The sequence below is a fragment of the Pezoporus flaviventris genome, unplaced genomic scaffold (assembly GCF_033815535.1).
Source record: "Pezoporus flaviventris isolate CSIRO_AGI_PZ_B2104156 unplaced genomic scaffold, CSIRO_AGI_Pfla_v1 ptg000036l, whole genome shotgun sequence".
Lineage (NCBI taxonomy): Eukaryota > Metazoa > Chordata > Aves > Psittaciformes > Psittacidae > Pezoporus > Pezoporus flaviventris.
Genome location: NW_026892584.1, coordinates 39,790,456 through 39,803,140, shown reverse-complemented (window position 1 = coordinate 39,803,140; position 12,685 = coordinate 39,790,456). Strand labels below are relative to the sequence as shown.

The window sequence follows — 12,685 nt, the reverse complement described above, 5'->3', positions numbered from 1 at the left end:
ACTTAATACTTCTTCCCTCTCAAGAGTTTAGTAGTAGGTGCTAGCTCTTATGAAAAAGCTTAACAATTTGGAACAAAGGATGAAAATTATGTTTTCAGTTTACAAGATGCCAATATCCATTTTTGAAGGCCACCTCACCCAATGAAGGCCTTTGCCTTCATTGCTGTGTTTCCATTCAGGAAGGATTCAGCGAGTTTAAAAGCATGATTAGCAAGTAGAGGATAGCAAGTACTGAAACAAACCACAAATGAAGTCCTCACACATCATGTTACAGAAGTAGTTGTCAGCCTTCTGTAATAGCTAGAAGGGCATAGGATCCTGTTTTCAGAAGCATCTCCTTTTAGGTAAAGAAATACTTGTTTACAGGAGTGTTTGGTACACTTCATCAATTCTATTAGTTTTAAAAGCATAATATTAAAGTTACATAACAGGCATTGTTAAAGTAACCTCTTTCACTATTCAGTATTAATGTATATTTGCTTTGGATGCAGAAGGAAATTCCAATTGCCAAAACAAAACCGCAAGATGTCATTAAAAATAGAAAATTACAAAAGTTAAAAACAAATTGCACAGCCGCTTTAAACATAACACAAAGTACATCCTTCTAGTCAGCAAACAGCACCTCATTTAGCATTACGAGTGTATTCACTTGCTACACTGAAGTATTTTTTAATGGTTATATCAACCCATTCAAAAGATCTCTAGGAAAGAAAAACAGAAATGCAAGCCATGAACAAAAATTAGCTTTCAAACTATTTCTTTTTTAAAGAAGCTGGCACACCAATTTAGAGAAAAACAAAACCCAAAGAAACCATCCTGAGGTCTCACACACTTTATTTACAGGTCCAATAGAAGAGAAAATCCATCCTGATTTTCTGTGCAGTTTTGGTTTAAAGTCCTGTTTCACTAACGTTAGGGGTAAAATCCCAAGCCAAAAGCACTAGAAAGTTTCATAAAACAGAAGGTCTAGCACTGCCCATTTACAGCCCTTCTGCGATTCAAACTTCAGAGAACTAAGATGCTCAAGTTTCAAATTTATTTCATTATGAGTATCTCTCTTCTTCCAAATGAAGGAACAGTGACTTTCAAATCAATTTTATCTATTGCATGGGACTGACTCAAGACAGTGGCTATAGTGTAATTAGAGGTGCCATGCTTGACCTCGTGCTCACCAACAGGGAAGGGCTCCTTGGAAATGTGACGCTCCAGGGCAGCCTTGGATGCAGCGATCACGAGATGGTCGAATTTGAGATCCTCAGGACAGTGAGAAGAGCGTGCAGCAAGCTCACTGCCCTGGACTTCAAATGAGCAGACTTTGACTCTTTAGGAACCTGCTTAGTAAGGTTCCATGGGTACAGCCCTAGAGGGCAGGGGGGCCCAAGACTGTTGGTTGATATTCAAGGATCACCTGCTACAAGCTCAGGAGTGTTGCATTCCAACTAGAAGGAAGTGCAGCAGGAGGGCCAGGAGACCTCCTTGGATGGATAAGGAGCTCCTGAGGAAAATTCAATTGAAAAAAGAGGCTTATAGTAAGTGGAAGCAAGGACAGGCAGCCTGGGAAGAGTACAGGGATGTTGTCTGGGAAGCTAAGGCCCAGTTAGAATTAAACTTGGCTAGGGAAATGAAAGATAACAGGAAGGGATTCTACAGGTACATAGCAAATAAAAAACAGACTAGGGAGAACGTAGGCCCCCTCAGGAAGCTCTTGGGAGAACTGGCTACCCTGGATTTGGAAAAGGCTGAGGTTCTGAATGACTTCTTTGCCTCGGTCTTTACTGGCAAAGGCTCTGACCAAACCACCCAAGTCTTGGAAGGCAGATGCAGGGACTGTGAGAATGAAGACCTTGGGCCCACTGTAGGGGAGGAACTGGTTCGAGACCATCTTAAAAATCTGAATGTGCACAAGTCCATGGGTCCTGATGAGATCCATCCATGGGTCCTGAAGGAGCTGGCAAATGAAGTTGCTAAGCCGCTGGCCATCATATTTGAAAAATCATGGCAGTCAGGTGAAGTTCCCGATGACTGGAAAAAGGGAAATATAACCCCCATTTTCAAGAAGGGGAAAATGGATGACCTGGGGAATTACAGACCAGTCAGTCTCACCTCTGTGCCTGGCAAAATCTTGGAGCACATTCTCCTGGAAGGCATGCTAAGGCACATGAAAAACAACAAGGTGCTTGGTGACAGCCAGCATGGCTTCACTAAGGGGAAATCCTGCCTGACCAACTTGGTGGCCTTCTATGATGGGGCTACAGAACTGATGGACAGGGGTAGAGCAGTTGATGTCATCTACCTGGACTTGTATAAAGCATTTGACACTGTCCCCCATGACATCCTTGTCTCTAAATTGGAGAGACATCAATTTGATGGATGGACCACTCAATGGATAAAGAACTGGGTGGATGGCCGCACACAAAGAGTTGTGGTCAATGGCTCAATGTCAGGCTGGAGACCAGTAATGAGTGGTGTCCCTCAGGGATCAGTGTTGGGACCTGCCTTGTTTAACATCTTCATCGCTGACATGGACAGTGGGATTGGTTGCGCCCTCAGAAAGTTTGCCAATGACACCAAGCTGTGTGGTTTGGTTGATAACGCTGGAGGGAAGGAATGCCATCCAGAGGGACCTTGACATTCTTGTGAGGTGGGCTGATGCCAACCTCATGAAGTTTAGCCATGACAAGTCCAAGGTCCTACACCTGGGTCAGAGCAATCCCAGGCACAGCTACAGGTTGGGCAGAGAAGAGATTCAGAGCAGCCCTGTGGAGAAGGACTTGGGGGTGTTGCTTGATGAGAAAATGAACATGAGCTGACTTCGGTGTGCGCTTGCAGCCCAGAAGGCCAACTGTATCCTGGGCTGCAGCAAAAGGAGCGTGACTAGCAGGTCAAAGGAGGTGACCCTGCCCCTCTACTCTGCTCTTGTGAGACTTCACCTGGAGTATTGTGTACAGTTCTGGTGTCCTCAACATAAAAAGGACATGGAACTGTTGGAACAAGTCCAGAGGAGGGCCACGAGGATGATCAGGGGACTGGAGCACCTCCCGTATGAAGACGGGCTGAGAAAGTTGGGGCTGTTCAGCCTGGAGAAGGCTGCGTGGAGACCCCGTAGCAGCCTTCCAGTATCTGAAGGGGGCCTGTAGGGATGCTGGGGAGGGACTCTTCATTAGGGACTGTAGTGATACAACAAGGGGTAACAGGTTAACACTTAAACAGGGGAAGTTTAGATTGGATATAAGGAGGAAATTCTTTCCTGTTAGGGTGGTGGGGCACTGGAATAGGTTGCCCAGGGAGGTTGTGAATGCTCCATCTCTGGCAGTGTTGAAGGCCAGGTTGGACGAGGTCTTGGGCAATATGATTTAGCATGAGGTGTCCCTGCCCATGGCAGGGGGGTTGGAACTAGATGATCTAAAGGTCCTTTCCAACCCTAACCATTCTATGATTCTATGATTCTATACTGTCTGCCCGTCCAGCTCCTATATATCACAATCATTAGGGTTGGAAGGGACCTCTGGAAATCATCTAGTCCAACCCCCGTGCTAAGGCAGGGCGACCTAATAAGACCTGATTGAATACATACTGAAGAAACAACTAGGATACAGGTTGGTTTGTTAGGCACCACAAACATAGCTTATTGATTCAGTCCACTGAAAACTTGCGGATTTGAGGATGTTTTATTACAGGCTATCAGCCATTCCTGATCATGATGACTATATAAACAGCATCAAACTTACAGTATGGTAGGGAGTACTACCAACCCCCTTAAAACACTGCTTTATGTTATATTATAAATAAATTCTTAGTGTCAGGCATTAAGAGAGATAAATCCAATCTATGCTAAATATATCCTTGTTGTTCTTCATAGAAGCAGATGTCTTTTTACAAATATAGAAGAATCTTATACCTCAAAGACACTGAACTTTGTTTATCCACAAATACTGTGCCACTGAGTGGCAGAGATTGCCCATCTAACGGAAGTTGGAAAGAGCTTACATGACAGCTGCGTTTTACAAGTGACAATAAATATTATACACTGAATCACATGCAGGTATAAATTAGCATACTAAACAATTAAAACAGGATTATCTCAGCTGATGGAAAGAATCTTCTGTAGCAAGAATTATTTAGGAGCAGTCCCAGTCCCAACACATTTGAACAGGAAAGGGGAAAAACAATGCCAGAACTTTTAGAAAAGTGTTCTCCCTCCCTGACTCCCAAACTTCAAGCTCCTCTGCTGTTGTCTCTAATGAGTTGCCTAATAAGTACTTAGTTGTGCTAAGACTTTCATGTATAACTTTAAAAATTCTGAAGTAGAAAAACATAAGGCTACTTCTACATACGATCTCTGCTAAGAAACCCACACAAAACCATCAATGCCACTTCTAGTCCCCATCCTTTTCATATTCATCATTTTTAAGGAAAGTGGCAATTACATGTGTGCACGTAGTCAGGAATCAGTAACAAAAGTAACGAGAATACTCATGGTACTTCCCCTCTGTGTGCTGGCTAACACAAGAAAGGTGATAAAAAAAAAAACTGGGCAGCCACCTCTCAAAGTTCTGTCAGAACTCTCAAAGTTCTTTCAGAAAATCCTTACTTTTCCTGTTGGCCCATTAAAGAAATATTTCTATAATATTGTTATTATTGCTGAAAAAGTATTACCACAATGCTGAACAGCTTAACAAATCAACTTTCAAATGAAAATAACTTTACAAAGCAGGGAAGAAAAACCTCCAAAAACAATGCCTGATGAAACCGCTGCACTGGAAGCTATTACCAGTGTTTAATAAACCTACTGAAAAGTGATGGCTGCAACACAGTCATAGGACAGAGCATGGATGAGTACTTACAAAGCTTTTTTCATTTTTTTTTTAAATTTGTTTCAACAGTGATTATAGTCCAACATCAGCCACACTTGCTGCCAATAAAGCATTTTGTAAATATGCTTACATATGCCAATAAAGCAATTGTAAAGCATTTCTTGTACAGCATGAAAACTGGCCAATGTAGTTTGTATTTTATTATATTTTAATTTGTCTGTATTAAAACAAACACCTTTGAAGTAGAAAGAACCAACCTGGGCAGCACATGGACACAACATGACAACACACACAAACATGCACACGTGCCTCAAACCACATTAGTCTTCTATTTGTTCTTCTGCATAGCTGAACTTGAGGAGTTATGAATTCTGTTCTTGTTTGTCAGAAGTCACCAAGCCAATACTTTCTTAAAAGTTGTCTTTCCCTTCTACAGAATACTCGGTACCCAGAATCAAGATGAGTAAAATTTTAAAAGTTTCATGCCTTCTTAAGCCAGTCCAGCTTGATGTAGAAGATGCTATCACTCCTAGTCACCTACTACTGCCTTGCATGAAAGGTTACCAGTTACTTCTGACCCTTTCATCCCCCAGGTCAACCTCGACAGTTAAATGTACATGATGCTTCTAGACTATTTCAGCAACTGGCAAAAAGTGCAAGTTTTAGCACATACCTTCCCACAGGCAAAACAGACAGAAGTAAGAGTATACAGGGTTAAAATTTTAGCTTCCTTCCCCTGTGGCTGTATTCAACTGTTAAAATTTAGTATTTGAATTTTTAGAAGTGTTAGTTTTTTCTAGAGAGAGAACAAGGCAATGTCTTGCAACAATCATTAGCTACTACCAAGCCACCTCTTTGTAAAGAAATAAGACTGACCATAAGTTATTATTCCCTTAATTCAAAAGGAGACCTCCACACCCCTATGACAAAACAAAATCCTACAATGATGCTTATTCCTGAGGCAAGTACCTTCTTCAAAGGCTGGTTAGGTCACACGAAACATGTATGTCCACAAGGTATTAAGTGTTGGCATAGCCAATCCCCACACCCAGGCATTTTTTAGTGTTATTTGGGTTGGGTTTTTTTTTTCAATTGAGTATAGGTTTGAGGCACTGGTAAACAGCCTCCCCCCCAAGTATTTTACCAGAATAGAGACACTACTCCCCCACAGGGAAAAAAAAAAAAACAAACAAACAACAACAAACCAATATGCAACAGGATAGATCTTTGTTCACAACCTGAAGACACTTAATATCCTGGACTAACTACTGAAGTAAGATGTTAGAGAGATTCAACTGCTCTGGCAACTATATAATCTGATTTATGTTTACTAACAGGTTACAACTGAAGTTAAAAAAAGCAAATATGATTAAGCTTCCATTTAAGTGTTATAAAAGTGAACAGTATGCGCAGCTGGAAACTAGAATAATTGCATTAGGGTACAGAGGAAGAAACAGACAAAGTAATGGAATTCCTTCCACCCAGGGGAGATTAAGCAGGGCTTAGGGAAAAAAAAATAAATAAGAACCATCTAAAGATGCCACTATAAAAAACTTAAATTAAATCATTAACAACAGGAAAGAAATTTTACCCAACACCTCAGCTAAGCAACCTTCTAAACCATACACTGGCTTGGAGAAAAACATACCAGGATAGAAGACCTTATATCTACTGTTTCTGAATCTCTAAAGTATCAGCTATTGACCACACAGCAAATATGAGAGGTCCACGTTGCTTCATATGTAGCATGGCTCTTTTGGTATTACATCAAGTAACCAAGACATGGGGACTGTAGTGACAGGACAAGGGGTAACGAGTTAAAACTTAAACAGGGGAAGTTTAGATTGGATATAAGGAGGAAATTCTTTCCTGTTAGGGTGGTGAGGCACTGGAATGGGTTGCCCAGGGAGGTTGTGAATGCTCCATCCCTGGCAGTGTTCAAGACCAGGTTGGACGAGGCCTTGGGCGATATGGTTTAGTGTGAGGTGTCCCTGGCCATGGCAAGGGGGTTGGAACGTGATGATCTTAAGGTCCTTTCCAACCCTGACTATTCTATGATTCTAAGAATCATGTGCATTCTTTCCTGTAAACATCTGCTTGGTGGGAATACTAGAGACAGGAAAATAGGCAAGACAGACCTTGCTTTCAAACAACTTCAATAGCATTCCTTGAGATTTAAATGAAGAGGCATTTACTTCAGTAGGTGCATACTTCAGCTACAGTTTAGTACCTCTGTACATGCTTATGGGCTTCTACTGTAGTTTTCAAACTGTGACAAGTCATTTTCACCAACTTCCAGCATAGGCATCCATGACCTAGCATACTGGGAATCATTTCAATCTCTTTCCAAAGCTGTTGTACAGCTTCAGTCAACTAACATCTTTTTTCCCCTGACCGCAAGACAGAAACACACACTTGTTCATTTTTGTAAATATTACTTTTTTATCCATAGAAGTCATTCTAGCATCATTAATTCAGTTAAGTGCTATAGAAGTGTCTATAAATAAATTATTTGTGGGCTGCTGCTGCTTATGTTGTTCCTATTCTCTGAACAGTAGACAGTTTCCAGTCTTTACAATCTTCCATTAAACACACTTAAAGGCCTAAAAACATATTAATAACGTGGTCCATCATATTTCCATATTTACTAGTCTTCACTATCTTAAAAAATACCCTCCTTTCTGCTCAAATAAGCACCAGCTAACATACGTCATGATTACAGCCAGCCACATTACCATGTAAAGTCTACATTAATATTTGTGTGCAATTACTCTATTAATTAAGTTAATGAGTCAAGCACTGAGGTGTTATAAATTGTATGAAGACTAAATAATGCCCACTGGGAATGGCAATCATACTATATGTGCCAGTCACATTCATAGAATGGCTAGGGTTAAAAAGGATCTTAAGATCATCTAGTTCCAACCCCCCTGCTATGCGCAGGAACATTTCACCCCAGACCATGTCACCCAAGGCTCTGTCCAACCTGGCCTTGAACACTTGCCAGGGATGGAGCATTTACACTTCTTTGAGCAACCTGTTCTAGTGCCTCACCACCTTCACAGTAAAGAACTTTCTTATAACTAATCTAAACCTTCCCTGTTTAAGTTTAAACCCATCATCCCTTGTTTTGATGCTACAGTCCCTGATGAAGAGTCCCTTCTCCAGCATCCTTGTAGGCCCTCTTCAGATACTGGAAGGCTGCTATGAGGTCTCCACACAGCCTTCTCCAGGCTGAACAGCCTCAACTTTCTCAGCCCGTCTTCGTACGGGAGATGCTCCAGTCCCCTTACCATCCTCGTGGCCTTCCTCTGGACTTGCTCCGACAGCTCTATGTCCTTCTTATGCTGAGGACACTAGAACTGCACACAGTACTACAAGTGGGGTCTCGTGAGAGCAGAGTAGAGGGGCAGGATCACCTCCTTTGACCTGCTGGTCATGCTCCTTTTGATGCAGCCCAGGATACAGCTGGCTTTCTGGGCTGAGAGCGCACGTTGCCAGCTCATGTTCATTTTCTCATTGACCAACACCCCCAAGTCCTTCTGCACTGGGCTGCTCTGAATCACTACTCTGCCCAGCCTATAGCTGTGACTCGGAATACCCTGACCCAGGTGTAGAAACTTGCACTTCGCTACACTGAACTTCATGAGGTTGACATTGGCCCACCTGTCAAGCCTGTCAAGGTCCCTCTTGATGGCATCCCTTCCTTCCAGTGTATCAACTGAACCCCATAGCTTAGTGTCATCAGCAAACTTGCTGAGGGCGCCTCAATCCCACCACCATGTTGCCAACAAAGATCGGTTCCAACACCGAACTCCCAGTCCCTTTCCCATTCTGCTCCTACTCACATATGATTAAGCATCATAGATAAGTAAACTGTAGTTTTCACTGGGAGTTCTATCAGGAAGGACAACTGAAAAAGAAAAATGCATGTACACTAAAACATATTATAGAAACATAGAACAGTTTGGGCTGGAAAGGACCTTAAGATCATCTAGTCCAACACCTCTACCATGGACTGGGACACCTTGCACTAAACCATGTTGCCTAAGGCTCTGTCTACCCTGGCCTTGAACACCACCAGGGATGGAGCATTAACAACTTCCTTGGGCAACCCATTCCAGTGCCTCATCACCCTCACAGTAAAGAACTTCTTCCTTATATCTAACCTAAACTTCCCCTGTTTAAGTTTCTCCTATTGAAATTCAAGTCTCTTACATTTAAAAAAAAAAATTAAGAAAAAAAAGAAAAGAAAAAGACATCAAATCTGCAAACACAGAAATTACAAACAAAACTGCATATATGTTTTAGTTAACATTTAAAGCTCTCAACTAATCAACCATGGGAGCTTTACAATCTACCCTGAAGTACCAACAAGGAATAAGAAAATAAATTTTGGTCTCAGCAGCCTGTTATTCAGAAACTTGAGTAAATAAGCAGTCAACCAACTTACAGCAAAGCTACTGAAAATGACAAGTCTTACAGTTGCACAGAAGCTAAACTTTTAGCCAAAACCCAATACTTTAACATCACAGCAATATACTGTAAAGACAGAATGTATCACAATAAAGTACATCTATTTACACCTCTATAAACATCTACACCAACAGATTTCTTATTTTATTCTATGAGCTTTCCTAGTAGCTAAGATTCCTCCACCAAAACTCAATCAACTCTTACCTGAATTTGCTGAAATACTTTTACAAGGAGTTTACAAGTTTTAATGATCTTACTTTAAGATGCTAGTATGCATCTTTCTGCAAAGCAAACAAATGAGAACTCATTGAAGTGCATCAGAAAAAGCATACTAAATATTCCCACCCACCTACCCTCAACACTCATTTCAGGAAGGAGAAAATGGTAAAGCTGAACGTGTATTTTTGTTCTCAAACACTGTTTTTTAGTATCAAGACATGTAGCTTAGAGGCTGAAATACATAAGCTTTTAAGTTTAGCATTTTGCATTTGGTCTGGTGTGAACATTTTAAATGAAATTTCAGAATCCCTCTGAACAGTGGATTTCCAAATTAAGCAGATCTATTAATTCCAAGTTTCTGGATTAATGTGGGAAAAGAAGTGAATAATGATTTAATAGACCTCTTTCAAGTATTACACCTTGCTGGTGAACAAAACAGAGAGCAATGCAGAAGGAAGAGGAAAAAAAAGATAAAAATAATTAGCATCAAGAACCAAACTCCAAACAAACTCCACTGTATACCGATAAAAACAAATCAATCAACAAAACAACCGGCAGCCTTTGATTAAGCCTAAGGTATCCTAACAATAAAACAGGCTACTGACACTTAGCTGACATGCCAACCTTGACAGTTTGAGAGAAGAGGGCACTGGGAATTACAGAGGATGCTAAAAACTGGAATAAGCAACTAGTAGACAAGCCTCAAACCTCACAATAAGACTAGAAAAGTAAAATGGATGTATGGCTTAACCAAAAAGAAAACATGAATACTTAAGGCTGCAGCGAGCAAGCATTTACTCTAAATAAAATTACCTTCCTCAAGAGCATGTTCTCCTAATTTTTGTCAAATGCCAGAGCAGTAGTTCCAACAATCACTTTCCATTAAAAACCACTTGTCATGTCAAAATTACAACCACCTAGAAAAATTCAGAACATTCTTCAGAAGTAATGACAAATTTACCTGGAAAAAACTTACATATTTTAGTAATACTTACCTCATGCTCCTGGTTATCTTGTCCCTCTTTGCCACTTTTTCCACTCTTGACTGATTTTGCAGGTTCCTTTAAAAAAAAAAAAAAAAGTTTTCAGTCGCAGTTATTTTGAAAAAGAGATCTAGACAGATTTTTCAAGCCAAGAAATTAGGTTTTCTTTAGACACCCTCTAAAAGTACCAAAGTTGATAGGACAAAAATTATACAATTTTATTGGAAGATCTAAATAGTGAACTATCTATCTCTACAAAGCTGCTTTAAAGATTTTTCATCTGCAGGAAGGTTTTAGAATTTTATTTATGCCTCAAAATTCATCCATAAAGTATATAAAGAAAAGCTTTCACACAGGTAAGTAGGCATGGACAAATTCAATGCAAGTAATTTGAACCATGCCTAAGAACTTACCCTTACTGTCTTTGTTTTTTAACTTCAGGAATATTTATATTTAGTTTAGCTTTGAAACTAGCATCAGTGCCAGTTTTACATTTCATTATTTGTCTGTTCTAGGGGCTAGAGAGTCTAGTATAGAATCAGGGCCATAACTCAAATTTCTCCCTCCCAGCATTATATTTAACTTGCACCCTTTACCCAAAGCATATTTTTGAGATTCGTTATCCTCAGAAAGTAAAGTATAAATGTTTTTACTATCAACTGTGGCAAGAATATTGAGGAAAAAGTTAAAACAAACCAACCCCCATAAACTGTAACACCCAAGCTCCCTACATCTAATTTTAAAATGCTGAAAAACTAAAAGACAAGCAGAAGTCAACTGAAAACAGAAGGTGTAGAGGGAGATCAGCTGGATGAGGCAGACCGTAATACTTCACTGTTTCTGACTTCCACTCATATGGCTAATTGTCTGTCATATTAAATACAGTACAGTTAACTTGCTGTTGGATTTTGAAGTTTTCTGCAACCATTACTTGTGCAAGATCCTTTCGTGACTGCCAGAAAAGTCACTCCCGGGAGTACCGGGGAAAACGGAGGCAATGCAGGGCCAAAGCTAGATCCTCTCCCACTGTCAGGCAAAGGAGGTGAAAAGATTTCGAGTGGTGCTCCTTGAGTGCTCACGGTGATTCCCCAAGCACAACTTCAGCTGCAGCCATAGCCATGCAGCTGTGAAACTTCCCAGGACTGTGACCGGGAAAGCAGCTGTAGGGCACCCCCCACCCTCAGCCCTGCCGTACCGCCATGAAAAACGCCCCTGCACCCCGAAACATATGCGGCCCAACGCGAGGTAGGGGACCCCCGTACCAGCTCAGCCTCCCCCTAGGCACGGCGGAGCACGTTTTCCTTCCCCTCCCTCCAGCACTCCTCCGCACGCCAAAACCACGGCCTCTCTCCACTGACCCCCATCTCTCCGGCTGCCCCCAAGTCCGCGCCCGCCTTTCGCGGGCTCCGCTCCCCCACTTTGCCGGGCAGACCCCAGGGACCCGGCGAGACGACACCGGGACTTCCCTTTCCCCGGCGGCCACGGCATCCCCCAGACTAGGCCTCACCGGGAGCTACCCCCTCCCCAGCGCCCGGCTCCCGGGGGAAGTCAGGGGTCCGGCATACAACAGTGCAAGGACCGGGCGGCCCATCACCCGGTTCCCTCCAGCGCCAGGGAACGCCCCGCTGCCAGCCTCAGCGCGGGGCTGCGCTCGCCACTGCTGCCCCCAGCAGCGCTCTGCCCCAGCCCCTCCTCCCCGCGGGGCCTGGGCCCCACAGCTTCCCCACGCAGGACCCAAGCCCACCCACGACCGCAGCGACTCACTTTTTCCTTCTTGTTTTTATTCGGCATGGCCGCCCCACGCAACGCGGCCGGAGAGGCGCAACCGCCGCGGCCCCACTCCGCGCTGCACCCGCGCCGCACCCGCGCCGCTGCACCCCCCCCCCGGCCTCGACTCTGGCCCGCCCTCCCCCCACCCCCTTCCTCCTCCGCCCCCCGCCCGCCGTGAGCGGGCCGCTGCCCCACCATTGGCTGCCCTTGTCACGTGACCCGAGGCTCCCGAAACGTCACGTCGTAGGCCGGGCTTGCGACGGCTACCAGCTCCGTGCCTCCTGTCGCTGTCGCGAGTGGCGGTGGCGACAGGGACATGGCCGGGCTGGGTCCCCGGCTCTCCCCGCTCCGCCCGGGCTGAGGGGCGGCCCCGCGGCGCCAACCACGCCTTGAGGTGGTCCCCTCAAACTAAGCTGTTTCGCC

General features: G+C 43.3%; 1 protein-coding gene across 3 annotated transcripts in view; it reads right to left on the bottom strand.

Moving 5' to 3' along the window:
• PPP2R5C (protein phosphatase 2 regulatory subunit B'gamma) overlaps positions 1-12,350 on the bottom strand; it is an 84,051-nt gene extending 71,701 nt beyond the window's left edge. For all 3 annotated transcript variants that reach the window (XM_061464039.1, XM_061464040.1, XM_061464041.1), the window contains exons 1-2: positions 12,257-12,350; positions 10,505-10,570 (exon numbers count right to left, since the gene is read on the bottom strand). In XM_061464039.1, coding sequence (XP_061320023.1) covers positions 10,505-10,570; positions 12,257-12,283 — 93 coding nt within the window. In that variant the 5' untranslated portion in view covers positions 12,284-12,350. The remainder of the gene's footprint in view (positions 1-10,504; positions 10,571-12,256) is intronic.
• Positions 12,351-12,685: the final 335 nt, after the last annotated feature.